The sequence below is a fragment of the Choloepus didactylus genome, chromosome 20 (assembly GCF_015220235.1).
Source record: "Choloepus didactylus isolate mChoDid1 chromosome 20, mChoDid1.pri, whole genome shotgun sequence".
Classification (NCBI taxonomy): Eukaryota; Metazoa; Chordata; class Mammalia; order Pilosa; family Megalonychidae; genus Choloepus; species Choloepus didactylus.
In genome coordinates, this window is record NC_051326.1 from 8,865,131 (window position 1) to 8,892,357 (window position 27,227).

Consider the following 27,227-nt stretch of genomic DNA (forward strand, 5'->3'; position numbering starts at 1 on the left):
GGGGTGGGGGGTTGGAGGGACAGTCTCTTCCTCCTCCTGTCAATTTTCTACATGACCACCAAAGTAATCTTCCTGAAAAATCTGATGTCATTTGTCTTCACTAAATGTCTACTGTTTCCCACTGTTTGGATGAGAAACTACCAATTCCTTAGTGTGGCCTACAAGGGGCTTCACAATCTGGTTCCAGCGCTCTTTCTAGCCTTGTTTCTAGCCCTCCCCACCTATACCCTATGTTGTAGCCATAAAGAAGCACCCATTATTTCCCAAACATACCAAGTTCTCTGTGCCTTTGCAGAAGATGCAGTCCTGACTGGAAACATCCTTCCTTCCCTTTCACAGATGAACTGTCATTCATTCTAACCTCAAGAAAAATGAATGAGCCTTTCAGTGTGCCTAAGCAGTACCCAACTCTTACAGGGCTTCATGACACTTATATAATTGCCTGTTTATATGCTTACCTCCCCTCTTAGGCTATGAGCACCTTGAAGGCAAAGTCCACCTTTTCATCTGTCCCTGTGACCAGTACAAAGTAAATTTTATTGCTGAATGAACATGTGAACTGATTAGATAATCTCTGAATACTGCCAGCTCAAATACTCTATGAATACAAGAAAACTCCAAAAGATTTTCCATATATATATATATATATATGCCTCCAATAAAAGGGTGTAATATTTCAAAGTATCACCAGGTAGTCAATTGCTTGCTAAAATTCTAATCATTGGGATACTAAATCTCTTGCTCTCACAATTTTGGCAAAATATTGATGCAAACTATTAAAAGGCCACCCAAAACTCATTATGAAGGACTGCCCTTTACTTTTGTACCTGCTGTTTTTGCTTCCTTCAGTGTTTGGCTAATTCATATTCCCTCAATTTTCAATAATTATCATTTCCTCCGAGAGACCTTTTTATGATTCAATAGGTGAAGAGTTAAGTACCTTTTTGTCAGTTTCCACAACACTCCAGGTTTATCTCCCCATATTACTACTAATTTACTCCTAACTTACAATTTATTTCTTGCTTATCTCTGTTCCCCAATGTATGACATAACAGTTGTTGAAGAGCTTTTTAGGCTTATTTTCCCACTTCCTTGGTACTATTAATCTCCCATGCAGGACATGTTCTGCCCTAACCTTTCTGCCCAGATCAGCCCAGCATGCATTCACCATCCTGCAAGCCACATTAGCATAAAACAGAATTAGGAGATAGACTCTGGAAACCTGACTTTGGTAGGGCTCCTGATAGCTCCAAATTCAAATTTTTATTGTTTATAATATATTTAGGTTTGAGTAGTTTACGCACCTCCACTCTCAGTACTAGTTCTCTGATCACTCCACCTAGAAGCAATTATTGCCTTCTCTGATGTAAAAAAAATTACCATAATTGGAACCCAAGTACTTGACATTTTTTACACAGTGTTTGCAAATTTCTATGGAACAGTATGGTGTAGTAAAAAGATCATGGGTGATGGAGACAAGACAAATCTGGGTCTAAATCCCAGCTCAGTGTCCCACTAACTGTGTGACTTTGAGAAATTCTCAAATTCCAGTTTCGGTCTCCTCATCTATAAAACAGATGATACTGCTGGCCTTCTAGAGCTGCTGTGATTCTGAGTTAATGTAACACTTTTAAAGCACATAGCACGTGTCTGGCGTGGGCTGATGAATGGAGCTATGATTGCCATCATTTCAATTCCTGTCATTTAAGTCATTCCCCGAATAAACACCAAGAACATTTACATGGTTAGAGCAAAGAGCATGAGCAAAATGCAATAAATATTTTAAAACTTCACTGACACCAGAAATAAGGTCTAACATATTTCAAATGAACCCCTCAACTTGAATCTGGCTTTATCTCTGGGAACTATTCAGTAGATTTCCATGATAAACATATTACCTGTTAGTGATCAATGACAGAAAATTAAAATGAGCTATTTGAACACAATTTTCCTAGTTAAAACTAAAGGTTAAAAAATTACATATTTGACTATATATTTTTATTCCTATTAATATTTTAAAAGTCTGAAGAAATGCTACAGATCATTATTCTCCGTAAAATGTTGTACAAAATGATATTGAATTGTATCAAAATAAGGAGACTAACAGGGAAGTCATTTACACCATTCTTTTCAGATAAAATGTACTCCAAGTTATAATAAATTAAGCACATTTGAAACATGTGTTTCTAAACTGAGAACTGCCTGAGCTCACAGAAAATAATGCAATTTATCATATCTCTACCAATAAGTGGTCCTGAATTTGACACTGACAATTCCCTGTTAGAACCTGACCCTTTTTCTCAGGGTCCACCAGATTTCACTTCAGGGCTTGCCTGTTGATTTTGGAATTTATTCCAAAAGGTACACATAATTTGTTTCTTTTTTTTTTTTTTCATTGTTGAATCTCTTATACTTCTTTTTTTTTTTTTTTTTTTTTTTTTAAATCATCATTTTATTGAGATATATTCACATACCACGCAGTCATACAAAACAAATTGTACTTTCGATTGTTTACAGTACCATTACATAGTTGTACATTCATCACCTAAATCAATCCCTGACACCTTCATTAGCACACACACAAAAATAACAAGAATAATAATTAGAGTGAAAAAGAGCAATTGAAGTAAAAAAGAACACTGGGTACCTTTGTCTGTTTGTTTCCTTCCCCTACTTTTCTACACATCCATCCATAAACTAGACAAAGTGGTGTTTGGTCCTTATGGCTTTCCCAATCCCATTGTCACCCCTCATAAGCTACATTTTTATACAACTGTCTTCGAGATTCATGGGTTCTGGGTTGTAGTTTGATAGTTTCAGGTATCCACCACCAGCTACCCCAATTCTTTAGAACCTAAAAAGGGTTGTCTAAAGTGTGCATAAGAGTGCCCACCAGAGTGACCTCTCGGCTCCTTTTGGAATCTCTCTGCCACTGAAGCTTATTTCATTTCCTTTCACATCCCCCTTTTGGTCAAGAAGATGTTCTCCGTCCCACGGTGCCAGGTCTACATTCCTCCCTGGGAGTCATATTCCACGTTGCCAGGGAGATTCACTTCCCTGGGTGTCTGATCCCACGTAGGGGGGAGGGCAGTGATTTCACCTTTCAAGTTGGCTTAGCCAGAGAGAGAGGGCCACATCTGAGCAACAAAGAGGCATTCAGGAGGAGACTCTTAGGCACAAATACAGGGAGGCCTAGCCTCTCCTTTGCAGACACATAATTTGTTTCTAAGTAGTTCATACAAGGAATAAATAATATCAACAATTCACAGTTACTTTTTATCTAGGTGTTCAAATCCATTGCTCCAGTTACTAAAACTGTTCTCAATTTTGGATTGAAATGTTATGTATTTCTTACAGCCTCATGACATTGGTAGATCTGATAAATATTATTTTCTTATATTTTTACATGAACTAAATTGATAATTCTCTCACAAAACAGTGACTACTTGGTCCTTGGCAATATTGAAAATATGGACATAAATATAATATACTTATCTTCAAGAAGTTTAGTTTGGTAAGGAGAAACAGACATAAAAGCACAGTTATAAAATACTAGGGTAAGTATATGCTTGAGAAAAGAATAGTGCTTTATTGGATCAAATAGAAAGGTAATATTCTTTATTATAGGCACATTATCATAAATATATAAACTTAACTATATACTTAATTATAAGCATAAGTCTAAAGTAAGTACATATATTTAACTATAAATAAAATATATGTATATCTAGCTGCACGTTGACTATAAATGTATAAATCTAACTATGTATTTTCACACAAGCACTATTAACAGGTCATCTGTGATCAGAGAACCAACAAGCATGGAGACTAGTACTCCATGAGCCTTTTGCGAGGACTAGGTCTGCAGATGTTAACTGCAAATTTCACAACAGAATTTTCTAATCTGGTAACCTATTTCACCTGGTCTCATCATTATTCCAAAGCTATAACCTAAAATAACTTTAATTAAACAACTTACATGTGGAGATTAAAAGGCTAAACATAGCGCTTCATATTTTAAAGAATGTTTTGAGCAAGATGAATATACAGTTTTCTCCTTATATAAACTTGAAAAACATTCAAAACAACATGATTCATTTTTCATCACTACATATATATAACTCAAAGTATAAAAGGAGACAAGAAGTACTTATTCTAAATTAACGGTAGTAGAACTGGAAATGAGATAAAAAGGAGCTGAACCTTCTCTGCATTGGTTTATTTCATTTATTTTATGAACAAAAAACACCAAAACAATTATGGCAATAACCGTCAATTCTGAGAATCTTGGACTGTTACATAATTGTTTTTTGTTGTTGTTGTTTTTTAATTTCTAAAAAAAATTTTTTTCCAAAACAAAGCTTTGACATGCTGTTCTTGGATAGCTAACCACCATTCACTTTCTATTACTCACATGGAAAACAGAAGCCCCAAAGGACTTTGTTTAAGTTGGCATTACACATCAGTGAGGTAGTTGGACAAGAACTGTGATCCCTAATTCTTTACACTTACTTAATTCACAGATCCAAACAGGCCTTCCTTTCACAACGTCCCCTGGGTGACGCAAAAGAACACTCTCATAGTTTAGGCCTCATCTGTCCCCGGCTCCCTAAGTATTCCATAAATTTCCCATATCTAAACAATGACAGTCTCTGCTAGCCCTCACGGTGCACACCACAGGGAGGGGACGGCAGGTAGACATTCCACTTAAAATTGCTACTTTACTTAAAGAAAACAAACAAAAACTATTTGTAAACCCCAGGCACATGTCTTAAAACACAATTTTTAATTATTTTTCTCCAAACAGACTGTAAAAGCCAGGGTCATCAGATTATGATCTCTCTTGACTAAAACAAGTGGTCAGCTAAGGAGTTCAATGGGAGAAATATGGAAAAGAGGCAAGATTCAGCAACAAAAGCAAAAGGCTGAAAGTGTGAGGTATTATTGTGGAAAAAGCCATGAGCTCTGTAATTACTGGTGGTCATAGGGAGAAGATGGAGGAAAAAAGGTTAGAAAGGAAGGGTGAAGCAAGATCAAATAGGACACTGAACACCGTGCCAAGGAGTCTGGACTCCATTCTGAGAGCAATGAGAAGACGTCCACAAATGGCAAAGAGAGGCGTGAAGTGATCGAGTCTGTTTTGGGGGATGCTAACTATAGTGCTGACACGCCCTAGTCCTGCTGTCCTGTCTTCCCTGAGACTCCTAACCCCTTCTTTTGCTCTGTCTTTTGATTTTCTTCTTCCTACCTAGTTAGAGACTTACTTGCTTCCATCTCTAGAGCCACGAGTCCTGGGACCTGTCTGACTGACTATCTTTGCCTCTCCGCTCATCTACTCATTCCATCTTGAACCCTTTCATAGTTCTGTCAAGTGAGAGAGGGCATTCTGTTGGTCTTTCTCTCTTTTTTCCTATTTTAGGTCAAGCAGTGGGGGTAGTTTATTGTTTCTTTTGGTAAGCAGGATCCCAGTTCTTCATAGTTGAAAGATTATGTAACTTTTTAAGGTAATAATTTCATCTGTTAAAAACCAACATGATTTCTAGCTTTCAATGCACAGTTTTTGGACAAATGACTTCAAATAGTTGATAATGAGTCTTCCACTGAGTAAGGTGAACACAGTGAATCAAAGCAGGAAAGAGTGTAAAACTTCTAATTCCTTACGTTTTCTTTTAACACTTTTTTTCCCCTTGAATTGCCCTCTTCTGACATTGGTGAATATCTGTTCTCCCAATTGTACTCCATTTATGATTGTGATAATGTGGTGCAACTACAATATTATTTCCAACTGTTCATAATTTTAACATGTGCTAATATGAAGCAAAACACACTTTCCTTTCAACATCTGATATGTGGTTACAGCTTACGTCCTTTCACTCAATAATTACATATTTTCCACACTATGTTTTGCTTGTCAGAAAACCCGTGCCTTAGGTCAATAATCTTGGATGAGGAATAATATATCTGTCCTGTCTATCCAAAGCAAACTTCTATAGCATACATTTGCAAACATAACCTCCAACATGTAAAACAGATGAAGACAAAACTGTTCTAGTTGAGTGGGGGGCTGGTGAGGCCCAGAGCCCTACTCACCACCCTACATAGAACAGGGTTACTCAGAATACAGATGGAGAGCCACTGACCTATAAGGTGGAGAGCAGCATTTCTGCTTCCTTATATACTTCTGCAGCACCACACACAGTAACCCAGTGGGTTGCCCTTGCACCCCTCTAGGAAACCACAACTTTCCTGGGCCCTTTGGGCTAATGCCTCTAGATGGCACTGTTCTCATTAGGTAGGCCCTAATTACCAAGTTATCAACTCTACACTAGATGAGCAGCCTAACAGCAATAAGCATATTCAAAATAAATTTATAATTAATAAGATAATTTAAAGCAAGAGTTAAAGACATTTCTTATATATTCAGACACACAGCAGATACTTCCCACTGGTTTTCTTCGCCAGTGCTTACTGCTGAAGATCCAGGGCAGTGGTTCTAAAAGCGTGGTGCCGGGACCAACATCATCAGCAATACCTGGGAATCTGTTAGAAATGCTAATTCTCAGGCCCCGCCCCATCTACAATCAGCAGCTCTGGGGGTGGGGACCAGTATCTGTGTTTTAATAAACCTTCCAGGTGATTCTGATGCATGCCAAAGTTCAAGAACTGCTGATCTAGGGTTATCCTTCAAGCCTGTTTTCGACTTGCAAAATCGCTGTTCATGTTCTGTTTGGTGAATGTTTGCTTTTGTCATCAGCATGATTTTCAGGTACCTCACTGTGATACTAGTAAATCAATATATAGCTTCTCTCTCTTACCAATCACCAAAGTAAGATTATAGGAATAAGACATGCTAGCAACTCACCACTAAGAAGTTTGAACATGAAACATGTAGGGGTATCATCCCTCACTGAGTACTCTGCTGGTATTTCCACTACTTTCTAGTTCCCTGTCTTTGTCTGAGCTCTTCTTTTGCCAGATTCAGATAACAGGCAAGGGTAGCTAGCGACTTTTGGAGGTACAGTGCTGAAATGCACTTTCTTTGACCTTTAAACAAATGCCATTCATCTCCAAAGTTAAGTCAGCACCTTTTTCCTTATCTTCTTCATTGGGGTTATTTCACGTACTTCTAATACAGTTAGGTTCTCTTGTCACAGTCTGCATTCTTTCCAGGATCCACTGACTTCCTAAGTGATTTTTTTTAAAACACATTTAAGTTTCACTCTTTGTGCTGTAAGGCTGTATAGGTACTGTCAAAGGTATAATGCCATGTATTCACCATTACAGTATCATACATAATAGTTTCACTGCCCTAAAAATCCTTTCACCTGTTCATCTCTGTACCCATGCCCCCTGAGCTCCTAGCAACCACTGATTTTTTTTACTGTATGCATATTTTTGTCTTTTCCAGAGTGTCATATAATTGGAATCATATAACTGCTTTCACATGACAACATGCATTTACAGTTCTTCCAGTTCTTTTCATGGCATTTCTTTTGATTGCTGAATAATATTCCATTATTTGGATGTACCACAGTTTGTTTATGCATTCACCTACTGAAGAACACCTTGGTTACTTCCATTTTAGTGATTATGAATAAAGCTGCTATCTCTGTTTATGTGTAGATTTCTGTATGGGCTTATGTTTTCAACTCAATTGGGTAAATACCTAGGTGTGCATTTGTTAAGTCATAGCATAAGAAAGTGCCAAACTGTCTTCCAAAATGGCTGAACCATTTTTGCATTCCCACCAACAATGAATGAGAGTTCTGTTGCTCTGCATCCTCACCAATACTTGGTGGTGTTTTCTGGATTTTACCCATTCTCATAGATACACATTGGTATCACACTGTTGTTTCAATTTGCAATTCCCTACTGACAAATGATGTTGAGTATCATTGCATATGCTTATTTGTCATTTATCTTCTTTGGTGAGAAACTTGTTCAGAGCTTTGGGGTTTTGTTGCCAAGCCATGAGAAGCTGGCAGAGACAAGGAAGGACTGATTCTCAACCAGGCTCCCCTAGAGTCTTCAGAGAGAGCATGGCCCGCCAACACCCTGATTTTGGACTTCTGGCCTCCAAAATTGCAAGAGAATAAATTTGTTTTAAACCACCAGGTTGGTAGTAAATTTGTTACGGCAGTACTAGGAAACTAACACATTGTTCTGTTGTCTCCGGTTTCCTGTGGTGGAAGCTTTTTATCTCTCTTTTTTTATATCTTTATTCTTTTCTAAGACATGCATTCTTTCCTAAAATTTTACCTCTAAGCACTGCTTTCTCTGAATCCTGCAAATTTTAGTAAGTTGTGTTTTCTTTTTCATGTAGTTCAAAATATTTTTAAATTTATTTTCAGACATCTTCTTTGATCCACGTGTTATTCAGAAATGTGTTGTTCAATCTTCAAATACTTTGGGATTTTCCAGCTATGTTTCTGTTATGGATTTCTAGTTTAAATTTACGGTTGTCTAAGAACATTGTTTCACATGAGGGTGGGGGTGCCACTAAACCATTTGACAAAATTAATAAAAATGGTGAAAATGTAAACTAAAAAAGGACATACTTTGCATGATTTCTATTCTTTTAAAATTGTTAAGGTGTGCTTTATGGCACAGATGTGACCTTAGCGAATGTCCCAGGTGGGCTCGAGAAGACCGTGTATATTCTGTGGCTGTTGGAAGAAGGATTCTCTAAGTGTCCATTAGATTCAGATGCCGGGTGGTGTCGTTCATAGTCAATTCAACAATATCCTTACTGATTTTCTACCAGCTGGATCTATTACTGAAAGAGGGGTGTTGAAACCTCCAGCTATAATAATGGATTTGACTATTTCACCTTGCAGTTCTATCAGGTTTGCCACACATATTTTGACCTTTGTTGTTAGGCACACACATGTTAAGGACTGTCATGTTTTCTTGGAGAACTGACCCTTTCATCATCATGGAATGCCCCTTCTATTCCTAATAATTTTATGTGTTTTCAAGTTTGCTTTGTCAGAAATTAATATAACTACTCCAGCTTTCTTTTAAAGTGAATATGACATATCTTTCTCCATCTCTTTACTTTTAACATATCTGAGTCTTTATATGTAAAGTGGGTTTCTTATAGACAACATACAGTTGTGTTTGTTTTTAATCCATGCTGAAAATCTCTTTTAACTGCTTTATTTAAGACCATTCATATTAAAAGTGATTATTGATATAGTTGGATTAATATTGACCAAATTTTAAAGGTTTTTTTTTTGTTGTTATACTTGGATGTTGTCACTTTAAATCTTCCCTTCTTCCACTTTCTCTGGTTTTAATTGAGTACTTTATGTATTTCCATGTTCTATCCTCTTTTAACCTATCAATTACACAACTTTGAAAATAATCTTTAGAGGTTACCCTAGAGTTTGCAATATACACTCAATCTAAGTACACTTTCAAATAACACTATACCTGGCTGAAACATTCAGAAGTGTTTCTCAGCTTTTTTTTCTCCTCTTAGGTGAGACAGGAAAGCCAAAGGAGGCTGCCTTTGGCTAACTGCTCAGATGGGTTAAAGCTCTGGCATTCACTGGTTGATGGATACTTGGGTGGCTTCCATCTCTGGGTAACTGTGAATAATGCCGCTATGGACATGAGTATGCAAACATCTCCTTGAGTCCCTACTTTCAATTCTTCTGGGTATATACCTAGTTGCGGGATTGCCAGGTCATGTGGTAATTCTACACTTACCTTTCTGAGGAACTGCCAAACTGTCTTCCACAACAGATGTACAATTTTACATTCCCACCAGCAATGAGTGACTGTTCCTATTCGTCTACATCCTCTCCAACACTTGTAATTTTCTGTTTTTTAAATAGTAGTCATTCTAGCGGATATGAAATGCTGTCCCATTGTGGTTTTAATTTGCATTTCCCTAACAGCTGGTGATGTTGAGCATCTTTTCATGTGCTTTTAAGCCAACTGTATATCTTCCTTGGAGAAATGTCTATTCAAGTCTTTTGTCCTTTTTTTTCTCCTGGAGTTTGGAGAAACAAAAGCGGATTTTCCAAACCTCCCCATATCTATGGCACATTCTCATACTCACTTAAGCACATTAATTTATTTCAGTTTTTGCCCGTTTTTAATTGGGTTGTTTGTCTTTTTATTGTCGAATTGTAGGATTCTATATATATTTTTGATCGTAAACCCTTATCGAAAATGTGGTTTCCAAATATTTCCTTCCACTGAGTATGCTGTCTTTTCACCTTCATGAAAAAGTCCTTTGAGGCACACAAGTTTTTAATTTTGAGATCACATTTATCCATGATTTCTTTCATTGCTTGTGCTTTGGGTGTAAACTCTAAGACACTGTTGCCTAACACAAGATTCTGAAAATGCTCCCCTACTTTTTCTTCTAGGAGTTTCATAGTCCTAGTTCTTATATTTAGGTCTTTGATACATTTTGAATTAATTTTTGTATATGAGATAGGGGTCCTCCCTTCATTCTTCCAAATATGGATATCCAGTTCTCCCAGCACCATTTGTTGAAGAGACTATTCTTTGCCAATTGAATGAACTTGGCAGCCTTGTCAAAAATCAATTGGCCAAAGATGTTAGGGTCTATTTCTCAATTCTCAATTCAATTACATTGGTCTATGTGTCTATCCTTGTGCCAGGAGCATGCTGTTTTGATCACAATAGCTTTGTAATAAGTTTTAAGGTCAAAAAATGAAAGTGCTCTGACTTCATTCTTGGCTATTTGGGGCCCCTTACACTTCAAAAAAATTTGATAATTGGCTTTTCCATTTCTGCAAAGTAGGCTGTTGGAATTTTGATTAGGATTGTGTTGACTCTGCAAATCATTTTGGGTAGAACTGACATCTTAATGATATTTAGTCCTCCAATTCAAGAGCATAGAATGTCTTTTCATTTATTTAGGTCTTCTTTGATTTCTCTTAGCCATTTTTTTTTTTTATAGTTTTCTGTGTGCAAATCCTTTACATACTTGCTTAAATTTATTCCTAGAAATCTGATTCTTTTAGTTGCTATTATAAATGGAATTTTTTCTTGATTCCTCCTCAGATTGCTCATTACCAGTGCTTAGAAATACAACTAATTTTTATGTGTTGATCTTGTCCTCTGCCACTTTGCTGAATTTGTTTATTAGCTCTAGCAGCATTTGTTATTGATCTTTTGGATCTTTTTATATACTGGATCATGTCATCTGCAAATAGTGAAAGTTTTACTTCTCCTTTTGAATCTGGATACCTTTTATTTCATTTTCTTGCTTAATTTCTCTGGCTAGAACTTCCAGTTCAATGTTGAAAAAGAGTGCTGTCAGTGGACATCCTTGTCTTGTTCCAGATCTTAGAGGGAAAGCTTTCAGTCTTTCACCATTGAGTATGATGTTAGCTGTGGGTTTTTCATATATGCCCTTTAGCATGTTGAGGAAGTTTCCTTCTATTCTCATTTTTCTAAGTTTTTTTTTTATCAAGAAAGGATGCTGGATTTTGCCAAATGCCTTTTCTGTTTCAATGGAGATAATCATGTGGGTTTTTTTCCTCTTCATTTTGTTCATGTGGTACATTACGTTAATTGATTTTCTTATGTTGAACCACCCTTGCATACCTGGGATAAATCCCACTTGGTCATGGAGTATAATTCTCTTAATGTGCTGTTGGATTCGATTTGCAAATATTTTGTTGAAAGTTTCTGCATCTACAGTCAAAAGAGAAATTTGTCTCCACTCTTCTCTTCTCATAGTATCTTTATTAGGCTTTGGTATTAGGGTGATAACTGGCCTCACAGAATGAGTTAGGTAGTGTTCCCTCCTGTTCAATTTTTTGGAAGAGTTTGAGCAGGATAGATATTAATTCTTCTTGGAATATTTGGTAGAATTCCCCTGTGAAGTCATCTGGTCCTGGGCTCTTCCTTGTTGGCACATTCCTAATGACTGATTCAATCTTTTTATTAGTAATTGGTTTGTTGAGATCTTCCATTTCTTCTTGAGTCAATGTAGGTAGTTTGGTTTCTAAGAATTTGTCCATTTCATATAGGTTATCTAATTTATTTGCATACACTTGTTCATAGTATCCACTTATAGTCCTTTTTATTTCAGCTGGGTAGGTAATAACATCCCCCTTTCAATTTCTTATTTTCATTATTCACATCCTCTTTTTGTTTTTTGTCAGTCTAGCTAAAGGTTTGTCAATTTTGTTGATTTTTCAAAGAACCAACTTTTGATTTTGTTCATTCTCTCCATTGTTTGTTTTCTTTTTCATTTATCTCCCCACTCTAATCTTTGTTATTTCCTTTCTTCTGCTTGTTTTGGGTTTAGTTTGCTTTTCTTTTTCTAGTTCTTCCAGTTTTGAGGGTAGGTCTCTGATTTGAAGTCTTTCTTCTTTGTAAAGTATTTAGAGCTATAAATTTCCCTCCCAGCACTGCCTTTGCTGCATCCCATAAATATTGGTATGTTGTATTTTAATTTTACTCACCTCAAGATATTTCCTGATTTACCTTGTGATTTTCTCTTTAACCACTGGATTTTATGAGCACTTTGCTTAATTTCTCTGTATCTGTGAATTTTCCAGTTCTCCCTCTGTTATTGTTTTCTAGCTTTATTCCATTGTGGTCAGGGAAGACAGATTGTTCAAATTCAATATTTTTTAATTTACTGAGATTTATTTTGTGACCTGACATATGATCTGTTGGAGAATGATCCACGTGCACTAGAGAAGAATATATATTCTGTTGTTGTTGGTTGAAGTGTTCTATATGTGTCTGTCAGGCTCTATTTGTCTAGAGCATCAATCAAGTCTTGTGTTTATTGATTTTCTGCCTAGATGTTCTATCCATCATTGAAAGTGACGTATTAGAAGTCCCCTACTGTTGATTCAGAACCATCAGTTTCTCCCTTCAAATCTGTCAGTATTTGCTTCATATATTTTGGGGCTCTGTTGTTAGGTGTGTAGACATTTCTAATTGTTATGTCTCCTTGTTGACTTGACCCCTTTATTAGTATATAATGACCGTGTTTGTTCCTTGCAATGGTTTCTGATATTAGTATAGCTACCCCATCTCTCTTTTGATTACTACTTGCATGGTATATTTTTTTCCATCCTTTCACTTTCAACCTACTGTGACCTTGAATTTAAGATGAGTCTCCTGTAGACTGTATATCCATTCTGCCAATCTCTGCGTTTTGATTGGAGAGTTTAATCCATTTATATTTAAAGTCACTAATGATAATGCAAGACTTCTGTTATTTTGCCATTTAGTGCCTGTTAAGTCTAACACTTTTTCTGTAACTCAATTTTTCCATTAATGCCTACTTTTATATTTATTTGTTTGTATTTTACCATATTGAAGTCCTTCTCACTTCTATATGGATATATTTTATACATAAATATTCCTTGTGGTTAACATGTAGTTAAAATTCAACATCCTATATATATCTATCATATTTGATTTGATACCAACTTGACTCCAATAGCATACACATACAATATTCATACACCTATCTGCTCTCCCACCTTGTTTTGTCATTGTTACAAATTATATCCCAGTATTTATTTAAATTATTTGTCACTAAATGTTTTCTTGGTGTATAATACATCCCAATTAAAATTTTTGAACATGTAATGAGAAACCAATAAAGGATTAAAAAAAAACCTTTCAGAAACTAAATACAATTATTTAACTAAGGTTTAAGGTTTAAGATACATAGTTCACTGTTACTATTACAGAAAAAGAAAAAAAACACTAAAAAATATACTTGTGTGACAATTCTCAGATACTTACTTCAGCTTGGTCAAAAAAAAAACCCTAAGCTATTGCAAAAATACCTTCTATTTTTAAAACATAAATAAAAAATACCCTTTGATAGGGAGGTCAGAGATTAAAGTCGGAGTATATGGTTAAAATTAAATATAATCAACACTAGCCTTGAATATCATTCATACAGTACAAGTTCTTGAATATTCACGCTTGTACATCCATGTCTAAAAGAATCATGAATACAAAATAAAAGGTACATATGCATCTTTAAACCTTAGAAGCTTAAAGAGTATGAGTTAAGTAGATGCTCATGCAGAGGAGGGCCACGTTAGAACCGGAGGCAAACCAGACAACAAAGGCACAGCGAAATCATCGCTCTCCCACCTCACGTTCACTGTGGGCATCCCTTAGAACAAAAGTCCGTTCAACAGAATGCCTACAGAACGTAAGTTACATTTCTCTTTCTTGCTCTCATTTTCTATTGTTTGGAAGAGTGGACATGGAAGAATCCTCCTAAGTTAAAAGCAAGTAATCTGCATCTCCCTGTGTACTACTTCCTCCATCTAAAAGGCTTCCTGCTGTCTACCACATGGAGTCTTATTTCTAGCCCCAGCTATCAAGGTCCCTCGCCATCTGGCCCTGAGTAGCACACCTAGTGCTCTCGCTCCTTGTGATGCCATTCCTTCTGCCTGGTACACCTCTGCCTTCACTTCTACTCCCCAAATCCAAATTCTACTCAACTGTCAAAACCCACCTACCCACAAAGTCTTTTCTAACCCATACCGCACCGTTGCCTTTGTTTACTCCTTAAGTTTGTTACTTAGTCATTCTGTAAGAGTGAGATTGAGAGCTCCTTTAAACTAAGGACCATGGCTTATATTACTTGTTCTCCACCATGACTCCTAATATAACCCGGGAAACACAGTATATGATTAATAATTATACACTTGATTACCAATGCATAAACAGAAAAGGCAAGCCATAGACAGATTGGTTGATCGGCCCAAATTCTTAAAGAAAAGTATCTGCACAAGAGTTAATATGTCTCTAAAAATTCTAAAATTACCAAAACATGGCATCATGGCCTAATGCTATAAACAGGCTCCCATGAGTGTGACTCCTCTTATTAGAGCATCTGGGCTTTCTAGAAACACGAGCATCCACTCACTGCAAAGGAAAGTAGACATTATCAAGGACATACCATCCGAGGTTGTAAGAATCTTCTTGTCTTTGGGGACAGAGGCATGCCCAGCATGACTGATAATCCAAACTGGAAAGCGTCCGTCTATCAAAGAGTACAAAGCCTTTGCAAATGGCACATAGAAGGCAGAAAAACCTGGATTACCTAAGAAAAGAAACACAGACTTTAGATTAACCAAAGCAATAAACCCACACATGGTAATGTCCAGACTGGAAAAAAAGGATCTATTTTTCCTACAGATCTAGTAACAGTTATACAAATAACTCAGTTTTAGTATGCTTTCTATTTTAAATCCAGAAATGATTACTTAAGAGAATTTCTGTTCCTGCTTCATTCTCCAATTGTTTCAAATACATTCTTTCTCTCTGTTCCTCAACTCACTAAATGGAACCACCAATCACAAACCCATTACTCAAGTCCAAACATTCTTGTTTCTTCCCTGTGTCCCACATCTAATCCCTCAGTAAATACTGTCAATTTAGTTTCCAAAGTGTATCTCAAATTTGTCCACTTCTCTCCATCACTTCTCACCAGTTTCCTGAACAGCCTTCTAATGGGTTTCCTCCTAACTACTATTGTCCCCATGGAATCCACTCTTTAGAATACAAGATATCTTTAAATCTCAAATCAAATCATAGTAGTACACTTCAGGGGCTTCCCATTGTCATCTAAATAAAGTCTAAAATCATTAATATTGCCTGTAAGGCCCTTCAAGTTTTGACTATATTCAATTAGAAAGCAGCCTGAAAACTAGAAAACCAGGCCAGTCAAATTAGTGTAAGAACCAGTCACAAAGAGAACTTTAAAGAGTCTACTAAGCACTTTTGTTTTATTTATCACAAGTACTTACATTATAAACAGTACACAGTGTGACCTTTTGGGGGAAAAAAATACATGTAGATTTTTCTTGTGTGCATGAATGAAGGTATTTTTGACATGGTTTTGCTATAGAGACAGAATGAATAAATGATCTGTTTTAAAATATTGGGGATGAGTTAGAAATGAAATGGGGTTTTCATTTTGCAATCATCACCTGTAAAAAGTTGTGGCAGACTGAATTATATACTCCAACAAAAGACATGTTCTTAATCTTAATCCACATTCCTGTGGGTATGAACCAATTTGTATTCAGGACCTTTTAAAGATGTTTTATCAGTTAAGGTATAGATTCATTTGTGCATAGGATCTTTTAAAATCCTATTTAGGGATGGCCCAAATGAATTAGGTGAGCCTTAATCCATTTTACTGGAGTCCTTTATAAGGAGAGGAAATCAGTCAAAGAAGACCAGGTCAGTCAGTCAAGGCCATGGGAAGAAGCCAGAGTTAGTGTAAACCAGAGGAGCAGACGAAGACAGCCACGAGATGGGATGCAGAGAGGCAAGCCAAGGAACCCAGAATTCTCCAATCTACAGGAAGAAAGCAGGTCCTTGTTGATGCCTTGTTCTGGTACATCTAGCCGCTAAACTGTGAACCAATAAACACCTGTTATATAAGCCAATCCACTGTGTGATATTTGTCATAGCAGCTTGGCAAACTAAAAGAAAAGGTCTTCAGTTACTAGTCCATTTTCATCAACATCTATTTCTCCAATCAAATTCATCTATTTCCTCATGCTGTTAGTTTTTCTCCTCTTTGAAATTATATGACTTGGTTCTGCTGTAACAATGTAACCATTGCCATCCTTGTCAAAGTTGCACCAATTTCTTTTCTGTTGTCTGTATCTTCCATTTTCCTAGGCAGGCAGTGTAGCAAACTGGCGAAGAGCACAGACTCGAGAGCCAAACGGCCTGGTTGGAATCTGGCTTTGCCACTAACCATCTGTGTAATCACCGGCAAGTTTTTTGCTTCAATTTACTCATTCATAAAATGAGAATGATAACGCTATATGAGGACTAATTGAGTTAATACATGGAAAGTAGTTAAATACTGCCTGGTAAAGAATAAATGCTAGTGTGATAGTTAGGTTCATGTGTCAACTTGGCCAGGTGATAGTACCCAGCTGTCTGGTCAAGCTAGCACTGGCCTAACAATGGCTGCGAGGATGTTTGTGGCTGGGTAATAAACCAACAGGCTGGTTTATTAAATCATCAGTCAGTTGGCTGCAGCTATGACTGATGACTCACCGAAGGGCGTGTCTTCCACAATGAGAGAATGCAATTGGCTGGATTTAATCCAATTAATCAGTCGAAGACTTATAAGCGAGACAGATAGAGGACCTTCACTTCTTCTTTGGCTGCCCAGTGAAGTGTTTCCCAGGAATTCGTCAAAGTTGCCAGTTTTTTTCCTGAGGAGTTCATCAAACACGTTCATCAAAGATCCCAGTTCATTTCCTGAAGAGTTCGTTGAAGTTGCAGGTTCATTTCCTGAGGAGTTCATCGGACATCTTCCTTGGAGTTGACAGTTTGCTGACTGCCCTACAGAATTTGGACTCGTGCATACCCACAGTTGCATGAGTCACTTTTCCAAATTTTATAGTCATAGATACCTCTCTTTGATTCTGTTTCCCTAGAGAACCCTAACTAATACAGCTAGCTATTATTTCCTAGCCATGATGGTAAAATATGGTGCCTATGTCACCCGTATTGCTCTTGTGCTTACGTGGCAGTCTGACTTAGGCACCCAAGTTCCAAATTCCTTTGTGTGATGGTGTCTCCTTTGTCAAATAGGGTGAAAACATTCTCAAATGCAGTACATGCTTTTTGGCAGCTGAAGAAGAAAGAAAGGAAAAGGGATGCACCAGCACAAGGGTTTTCACATCTGTGATGGCTGTGGATGCCACTGCTTCATGTTTTACATTTACATCTTTAATAAATTTGGAATAATTTTTGGTAGAAAGTACAAAGCAGCAATCAGATTTCTTTCCAAGTGGCAAAATGTCCCCAAACCATTTATTACACAATCCATTCTTTCTGCATTGACTTGAAATGTCCTTCTGATGCAAGACCAAATTCTTACATTAGCTTGCTACTTCAGATTCCAAATAATTCCATTTATTTTTTCCTCCCTTCTATGTTAATACCAATACCATACTGTTTAATTATTACATTTTAAAAAATGTTTTAGTAACTGGTAGGGCAAATCCCTTCTTCTTCTACATTTTCTTGGCTGATCTCATGAACTTTAAAATTATTTTCAACAATTTCAACTGCTAAAAGTCTCTTTGGGGTTCTAATTGAAATTTCATTTTATTTGTATGTTAATTTAGAAAGCTATTATATTTTTTACATTATTAAGTATAACTTTCCAGGAGTGTGCTATGTCTAATATTTATTCAAATGTTTTATGTCTCTCAATAAAGTTCTAGTTTTCTTCCTGGGGCTAGAAAATAACAGGTAACATTTATACAGCACTTACTACATGCCAGCTGTGTTTAAGTGCTTTACATATATTAACTCATTTGGTCCTCAAATAAGGTAGTACTATTATTACTCCTATTTTATGAATGAGGAAGCTGAGGCACAGAGGCTAAATAACTCACCCAAGCTCACAGAGATGGTAAATCCCCAACAAATACTTAATGACTAAAAGACTATGCAATATATATATATATTATATATATATATATATATATATATATCTATATCTATCTATATATATATACATACACAATAGAAAAAAAAGGACATAAATGACCTAGTCTACTATCTTTGGTGTACTCTGTTAATCTTACAAAGCTCTGTCAAGTAGTTAACATTATAATTAGGCATAACGAATGGACAGCAATTTGCACAGTATTTGGCATACAGTAGGTGCTGGAAAAAAAGGAGCTATTATTGTGAGAATTCTTATTAGATAAAAACTATACCATTCAGATGCAATCATTATAAAGACAGGATATCTAAAAACCAGGCAGTACTAGATAAGGGAACTACTATAAAACACATTTTTCTCTCTAGCTCTTGGTTTAGTTCTGAGTTCTATCCTTGGATGGCTATAAGATGTAAAGCAAATACACTTAAGCTTTGTGGTCCACTGTTTTATCATCATCAAGTAAGTAATAATCCAACTACTTTCTGTTCATTCCTTCTAATAGATACTAAAATTTCTTTTGTATATTCTTTTACTCAACAAATATTTAATGAGCATTTACTATATGGAAGTCACCATGTTAGGCACAAGACAGATAAGGGTCTTTATGAAATTGCCGTTCTAGTGAGGGAATATAAGCACAAAACTAAATAAGTAAATAAGATAATAAAAGAGTGATAAATGTTATGAAGGAAATAAATGGGGTCATGTGATAGAGGAGGGAACAGATTAGGGTGGCCTGAAAAAAAAATGTCTGAGAGGGTATCAGTTAGCTGAGATCCAAAGGATGAGAGGAAATTAACCTTTGTGACGATTTGAGGGAAGAGAATACCAGGAAGGGAAAACAAGTGCAAAGGGCCTCAAAAAATAAAGAGCTTGACTCTCAAAGAAACAGAAGAGAGGACAAAATACTTGGTTCCTTTCTTTAATCCAATATACACCGTTGTGGCTAAAATACAGTAAGGGACACCAACTCTAGTATGTGAAGAGATTAGAGAGGAGTAATGTGATTATGCAGCACCCTGTGGGGCCACGGTATACATTTTGACTTTTATTTTAAGTTAATATTGGAATGGTTTAAACAGGGCTAAGGCATAATCAGATTTACATTTTTAAAACATTCTTCCGTGTTAAAAGTGTAATTGAGGAAATTACGCTTACTACATGCCAGGCTGTGTTTAAGCCAGTAAATTGGACAACTTAGATGATATGGACAAATTCCCTGAAAAACATAAACGAGGCAAATTCAATCAACAAAAAATACCAAACCTCAGTAGCCCTATACTGATGAAAGGAATTGAAATTATATTTAAAAATTCTTCCCCAATGAAAATTCCAGGCCCACATGGCTTCACTGGCAACTTCTATAAAACATTTAAAGAAGAAATAATACCAAATAATACCAATTCTGCACAAATTCTTCATTAAAAAGAAGAGAAGACTTTCCAACTCATTTGATAAGGCCAGTAACATTCTGATATCAAAACCAGAAAAAAATTAAATTAAAAAAAAAAGCAACTGCAGACCAATATCCTTTGTGAACATAGATGCAAAAATTCAATATAAAATTTTAGCAAATTGAATCCAACAAAATAGTAAAAGCATAATACATAATGACCAAGAAATGCAGTGTTGGTTTAACATTCACAAATCAATTAATGCACATTCAAGCCCCACCCCATCAAGATGGCAGAGTGAAAAGCTTCAGGGTTCCATCCTCTCACAGAAGCTTTGAACAACCAGCAATATCTTTTTTGAAACTCCAGAAAACAGTTAAAAGACTGCACTAAGGGAAATTAAACAATGCACTCTTAAATAACCAATGGCTCAAAAAAATAAATCACAAGGCAAATTAGGAATATCTTGAGATGAATGAAAATGAGAACACAATAAACCAAAAATCCTGGGACGGAAGAAGGGTGTGCTGAGAGGGAAAGTTATAGCTGTAAATGCTTACTTTAAAAAAGAAGTAAGATCTCAAATCAGTAACCTAAACGCACACCTGGAGAAACTAGAAAAAGAAGAGCAAAGTAAACCCAAAGCAAGTAGAAGGAAGGAAATAACAAAGATTAGAGCAGAAATAAATGAAACACAGAATAAAAAAACAATAGAAAGAACCAACAAGACCAAAAGTTAGTTCTTTGAAAAGATCGATAAAATGGACAAACCTTTAGCTAGATTGACAAAGAAAACAGAGAAAGGATGCAAATAATCAAAATTAGAAATAAAAAAGGGGACATTACTAATGACCCCAACAAATAAAAAGGACAATAAGAGGATGCAATGTAAAGCTGTGTGCCAACAAATTAGACAAGCTAGGTGAAATAGACAAGTTCCTAGAAGCACACAAAAAACCTACACTGACTTGAGAAGAAACAGAAGATCTCACCAGAACAATTACAAGTAAAGAGATTGAATCAGTAACCAAAAACCTCCCAACAAAGAAGTGTCCAAGACTAGACAGCTTCACAGGTGAATTCTACCTAACATTCCAAGAAGAATTAACACCAATCCTGCTCAAACTCTTTCATAAAGTTGAAGAGTAGATAATACTTCTTAACTCATTCAATGAGACCAACATCACCCTATAGAAAAACCAGCTAAAAAATAACACAATAAAAGAAAATTACAAAACACCATTATCCCTTATGAATACAGATGCAAAAACTATCAATAAAATGCTAGCAAACAGAATCTAACAGCATATAAAAGGATTATACACTATGACCATGTGGGATTTTATACCAGGAATGCACTGGTGGTTCAACATAGGAAAATCAATCAAGATAATACACCACATTAACAGAATTCCTGTATCAACTCAACTGACACAGAAAAGGCATTTAACAAAACCCAGCACCCTTTCTTGATAAAAACACTCAGAAAACTGTGAAATGAAGGAAACGTCCTTAACAGGATAACGGGCATATATGAAAAACCCAGAACTAAGAGCATACTCAATGATGAAACAATGAAAGGAATAAGACAAGAATGCCTACTTTAACTACTGGTATTCAACATTGTACTGGAAGTTCTAGCCAGAGCAATCAGGCAAGAAAAAGAAATAAAAGGCATCCAAACTGAAAAGGAAGAAGTAAAACTATCTCTAATTTTAAGGGGCCTGATCCCACATATAGAAAATCCCAAAGAATACATAAGAAAGTCAGTAGAGATTATAAACTAATTCAGCAGTGGCAAGGTACAATTTCAAGAAACAAAAATCAGTGGTGTTTCTTTATACCAGCAATGAACTATTGAAAAGGAAATCAAGAAAGCAATCCCATGTGCAATAGCATCTAAAAGAATAAAATATCTAGGAATAGATTTAACCAAGGAAATAAATGACTGTGCAAATGAAAAATACTACAGAATATTTCAGAAAAAAATTAAAGTAGACGTAAATAAATGGAAAGACATCCCATGTATATGGATTGGAAAACTTAATAGTGTTAAGATGTCAGTATCACCCCCCAAATTTTGCAGACTCAACTAAATCCTAATCAAAATTCTAGGGGCCTTTTTTGCAGAAATGGAAAAACTAATCATTAAATTCATATGGAAAGCCAAGGGACCCAGAATCATAAGAAGTATCTTGAGAGAGAAGAACAAAGATGAAGAACTCACACATACTGATTTTAAAACTTATTACAAATGGGCAGTAATTAAAACAGTGCAATACTGGCATAAGGACAGACAGACCAATGTAACAGTATTAAGAGTTCAGAAATAAACCCACTCATCTATGGCTAATTGATTTTTTTATTAAATTCAGTTTTACTGAAATACATTCACACACCATACAATCATCCATGGTATACAATCCACTACTGTCCACAGTATGACAACATAGTTATGCGTTCATCACCACAATCTATCTCTGAACATTTTCCTTACATCAGAAAGAACCAGAACAAGAATAAAAAATAAAAGTGAAAAAAGAACACCCAAATCATCCCCCCATCCCACCCCATTTGTCCTTTAGTTTTTATACCCATTCCTCCACTCATCCATACACTAGATAAAGGGGGTGTGATCCACAAGGTCTTCATGATCACACTGTCACCCCTTGTAATCTACATTATTATATAATTGTCTTCAGGAGTCCAGACTGCTGGGTTGGAGTTTGGTAGTTTCAGGTATTTACTTCTAGCTATTCCAATACATTAAAGCCTAAGAGGTGTTATCTATATAGTGCATAAGAATGTCCACCAGAGTGACCTCTCGACTCCATTTGGAATCTCTCAGCCACTGAAACTATTTCATCTCATTTTGCATCCCGCTTTTGGTCAAGAAGATACTCTCAGTCCCACGATGCCGGGTCCTCATTCATCCCCGGAGTCATACTCTACGTTTATGGCTAATTGATTTTTGACAAGGATGTTAAGCCCACTCAGTGGGGAAAGAACAGTCTCTTCAACTAACGGTGGTTGGAAAACTGGATATTCACAAGGAAAGGGATGAAACTGGACCCCAACCTTACACCATATACAAAAATTAACTGAAAATTAATCAACAACCTAAATACAAGAGCTAAAACCCCAAAGCTCTTGGAAGAAAATACAGGGATCTTGGTATAGCTAAGCAAGGCATTCTTAAGCATGAGCAACAAAAGAAAAAATAAATTGTACTGCATCAAAATTAAGAACGTTTATGCATCAAAGGACATTATCTAGAAAGTGAAAAGACAACCACAGAGTGGTAGAAAATATTTGGAAATCATATATCTGATAAGGGTTTAATACCCAGAATATATAAAGAACTCCTACAACTCAGTAACAAAAAGACAAACAAGTCAATTAAACAACAGGAGAGGACTTGAATGGCCATTTTTCAAAATAAGATAAACAGTGGTCAATATGTATGTGAAAAGATGCTCAACATCACTAGTCAATAAGGAAATGTAAATCAAAACCACAATGAAATATTTCTTCATACCCACTAGGATGGCTATTATTTTAAAAAACAGGAAAATAACAATTGTTGGCAAGGGTCGAAGATGCAGAGAATTAGGAACCCTAGGACACTGCTGGTAGGAATGTAAAATGCTGCAACCTCTACAGAAAACAGTATGGTGAGCCCTCAGAAAGTTATATATAGAACTACTATATGACCTGGCAATTCTTCTATGTACGTACCCAAAAAATACTGAAAACAGAGATTTGAACAGATATTTGTATACCAATGTCCACTGCAGCATTATTTGCTATAGTCAAAAATGTAAAAGCAATCCAAATGTCCATTAATTGAAGAATAAACAAAACGTGGTGCATATGTAAAATAGAATATTATTCAGCTGTAAAAAGAAATGAAGTTCTGATATATGCTGAAACATGGATGAACTTTGAAGACACACTGTTGAGTGAACACAAAGACCAATACTGTATGATTTCACTTATATAAAATGTCTAGAATAAGCAAATTCACAGAAACAGAAAGCAGATTAAAGTTACCAGTGGCTGGGAAGGGAAGAATGAGGAGTTATCACTTAATGGTTAGAGTTTATGTTTAGTGTGATGAAAATTTCTGGTATGGAAACTGGTGACAGTAGCACAGTATTGAGAACATAATTAAAATCAGTGAATTGTACACATGAAAATGGTTTACTTTTGTGTTCTATAAATGTTACCACATTAAAAAAAAATAAAAGAGGAGGACGTAAGAGTGCAAGTGATCCTGATGGCTATCTAGGACCAGGTTATAAAAACAAATAGAGACAAATCAACTGTGTTCAAAGTCTATAACTGACAAACAGGCCACAATATACAAAACAAAACATAAACAGTAAGTCTATGTAATAATTATCAAATTTTTACATGTAGGCAGCCTTGGAACCAGTCTCACTTTGGTTAGGCTACTTGACTCAACACTGAACTTTGGTCTAGATAATAAGCAGCTTTCTAGCTCTGTGGCATAAACCAACATCTGCAGCCACCACCCATATCACCCACACTTCACCCAAAACCCACAGATGGCCTCAAAGGACAAGCTAACCAGCCCCGTGTCTCTTGGATCCCTAATCCCATTCCCTTCCCATGAGTATTTGCTTTAAACTATTCAATCCTTGAATCCCATGGGAAATCTACTTACCTCTACTCCTGGACCACCATAAAGGCATAAGCCCATGGGTCCCTCCCACTCTGCTTGTGTGCTCCCCATCTGCAGGTTCAGCCCCCCCCCAGTGATCACACTTCCTGTCAGAACCGACATGGCACACTCCTCATAACACAAACCAAAAAACAAAAAAACAACCAAAAAAAAAAAAAAATACTGGAAATAAGGAAATACTGAAAATGTTATGATACCACTACCTTGAAATGCTACCCAAGCTATAACAAGAATGATTTAGAGGTCTTCCAGCTGACAGGAAGGAATCTCTAATCAGTACTGCTCAGTAGGAGAAGCAAGATGCAGAAAAGTATATATAATATCATCCAGTTTTGGTAAAACATCCCTCCATATGTTTTAATATGCATGTATAGCTGTCACGGTTCAAGAGGGCTTTTGCAGCTGAAGGACTAAAAAAGGCACTGGACATGTTCTGAGACATGGGCTTCTATTTTGGGGGCTTACCTACTGGGTGGGAAGTCGGTCGCGTTGCCCTGAATTCAGGAGCTGCTCTAAACGGCGGCGGGTTCAGAGCTCAGAGTGAAGATACTATGCAAAAGCAGGAGATGCCAGCAAGTGGCTTATAAGAGTTAGGACAAAGACATTCAAATGGGTATGAGAGGAGCGGGGGTCTTGTGACATAGGGAGGGATCGACTGTAATCAACAGGGAGGAGGGGAGGATTATAGATTATCTTGACTCCAGGGAGTTTCAGGGAGGAGGTAGTTTCAGGAAGGAGGCAAGCTGTCGTTGGAGGCCTGATTTTACAAGGAGAGTGGATCAAACCTTAACTGTCCTAGGTCAAGCACGCTGCTGTGTGCAGTCTTCAAGGCACTTTTGGGGAAGGCCCTGGGCCCGGGGCTCCCACAATAGGTATATATGAATATAGATAAACACATGCAAATATGCATGCATTGTTAAATGGTTCGAGGAGAGGGCTGATATTGGTGGAAGGAGGCACATAGTATAAACCAAGCAATAAAGAAAAAGAAAGGAAAAAAATCCCTGCATTTAAACTTACAGCAGTATTTATATGATCATATTTAAGTACATGCATAAATTGTTTTTAATTTAAAAAAAATTTTAAATATGCATAGCAAATAATGTAAGCACAGAGTTGCAAACAGAGGCCAGGGGCAGGAGAAGTCACACAAGGAGAGACAACTGGAATATTCAGCATCTGTGTCCCTAGAGGCCTGGGGCTGCAGGCGTGGTGGGCCTGGGTATTCCTAATTACCCTGTGCTATTCCTCTCTCCCCCTTGGACTTTGACTGCAGATTCCCTCCTGCCTTTTCCAACTTAACATTATCACCTTCCCAACTCTATTACTTCTCATATGACCATATCATAAGTAGAGAAATTTAGTCAACATCAATGATCTCATTATTCTTGATTATTTCTTATTAAGTATTCTTTATGTAATCTAAAAGTTTAAGTTTCTTAAAAGTAAAATAGCATAACTATGGTTAAGAGATTTTAAATGGAGTCCGGAGAGGTCATTCTGGAGGTGACTCATGCAAATCTCAACCAGATACCAGATGCATGGCCAGTAACATGAAAAATCCAACTTAGAGCAGAGACAAGAGCAGAAAGTGCAATGCAAAATGCTCACATATCATTTCATACTTCACCACTTAAATGTTACGGCTTATGTTACACTTTATCAACCATGAACTCAACTTCCTGGTCAGGAAACCACAAAGAAAAATAAAAAAAAAAAAACTTGTTTATGCAACTAAAATCAGATACACATATTGCCAGGTGTAGGGATGTTATAAAACATTCCCTAACAGAAATGCAAGTGGAATATTTTATCAGAGATATGTATCAAAATGTGTTAGAAACACAGGCTTGAACATACATGCAGCCAAATGCCTGAGCAGCATGTAAAGGAGGCTGTGGTGATCATCTCTAGACCCTGACTGCCAATAAATGCTGTACAACACTGCAATAATCGACTTCTTTCTTGCTGTCCAGTTAATTCTGCAGGGAACAAAAACCGCCATATATCCAAGTGACATCCGGTAATCAGGTTGTCGTGTGGACAGAACTGTAGGCTCACTCATGAAGCCTTGTCTGCTTGATCTCTAATCCCTGTACCCACAGTACAAAATATGCCATCTGATTCCATTATTCCCATACGACCACTGGAGATTTATAATGATTTGATATGTTCTATTTTCTCCAATTGCCTTCCTTTGCCTCATTTCACTACTTAGAGGTCCAAAGACATTGCTATTTAAAAGAAATTCTAGAACTAAGGTTCACAGGAAAAGATGAAGCTAAATTATAAGTTTTTCAATCTGTGGATTTCAATAAATCACTGTTCATTATCATTACTATCTTAGAAGTGCAGAATTCATTTTGCAAGCTGTTACAACAATGTGATTCAAAACGAAATGCTATTTCAGCCTACCAGAGATGGGTTTAAAATGGTGTCTGTAGTAGCGTAACAATCCTGAAAATAGCAATACCATAATTTCCCCCTCAGTATAAAGAGATTAGGCCCCCAAATAAAACATAATTCTGAATCCCACTCACCAATGGGCAGCTGCATCCTACAGCTCTAGGGAAATCCAAGGAAAAGGGTCAAGGGCAGCAATGAGAACAGAAGGGCAAACATAAAAGAACATTAGGAAACTAAATGTGATCTG

The 27,227-nt window shown here is 36.5% G+C and overlaps 1 protein-coding gene across 1 annotated transcript in view; it reads right to left on the bottom strand.

The window, feature by feature from the left end:
- The window catches only part of LDAH (lipid droplet associated hydrolase), a 150,943-nt gene that overhangs the window by 100,288 nt on the left and 23,428 nt on the right, over positions 1 to 27,227 (bottom strand). The window contains exon 3 of the mRNA XM_037812830.1: positions 14,942 to 15,085. Coding sequence (XP_037668758.1) covers positions 14,942 to 15,085 — 144 coding nt within the window. The remainder of the gene's footprint in view (positions 1 to 14,941; positions 15,086 to 27,227) is intronic.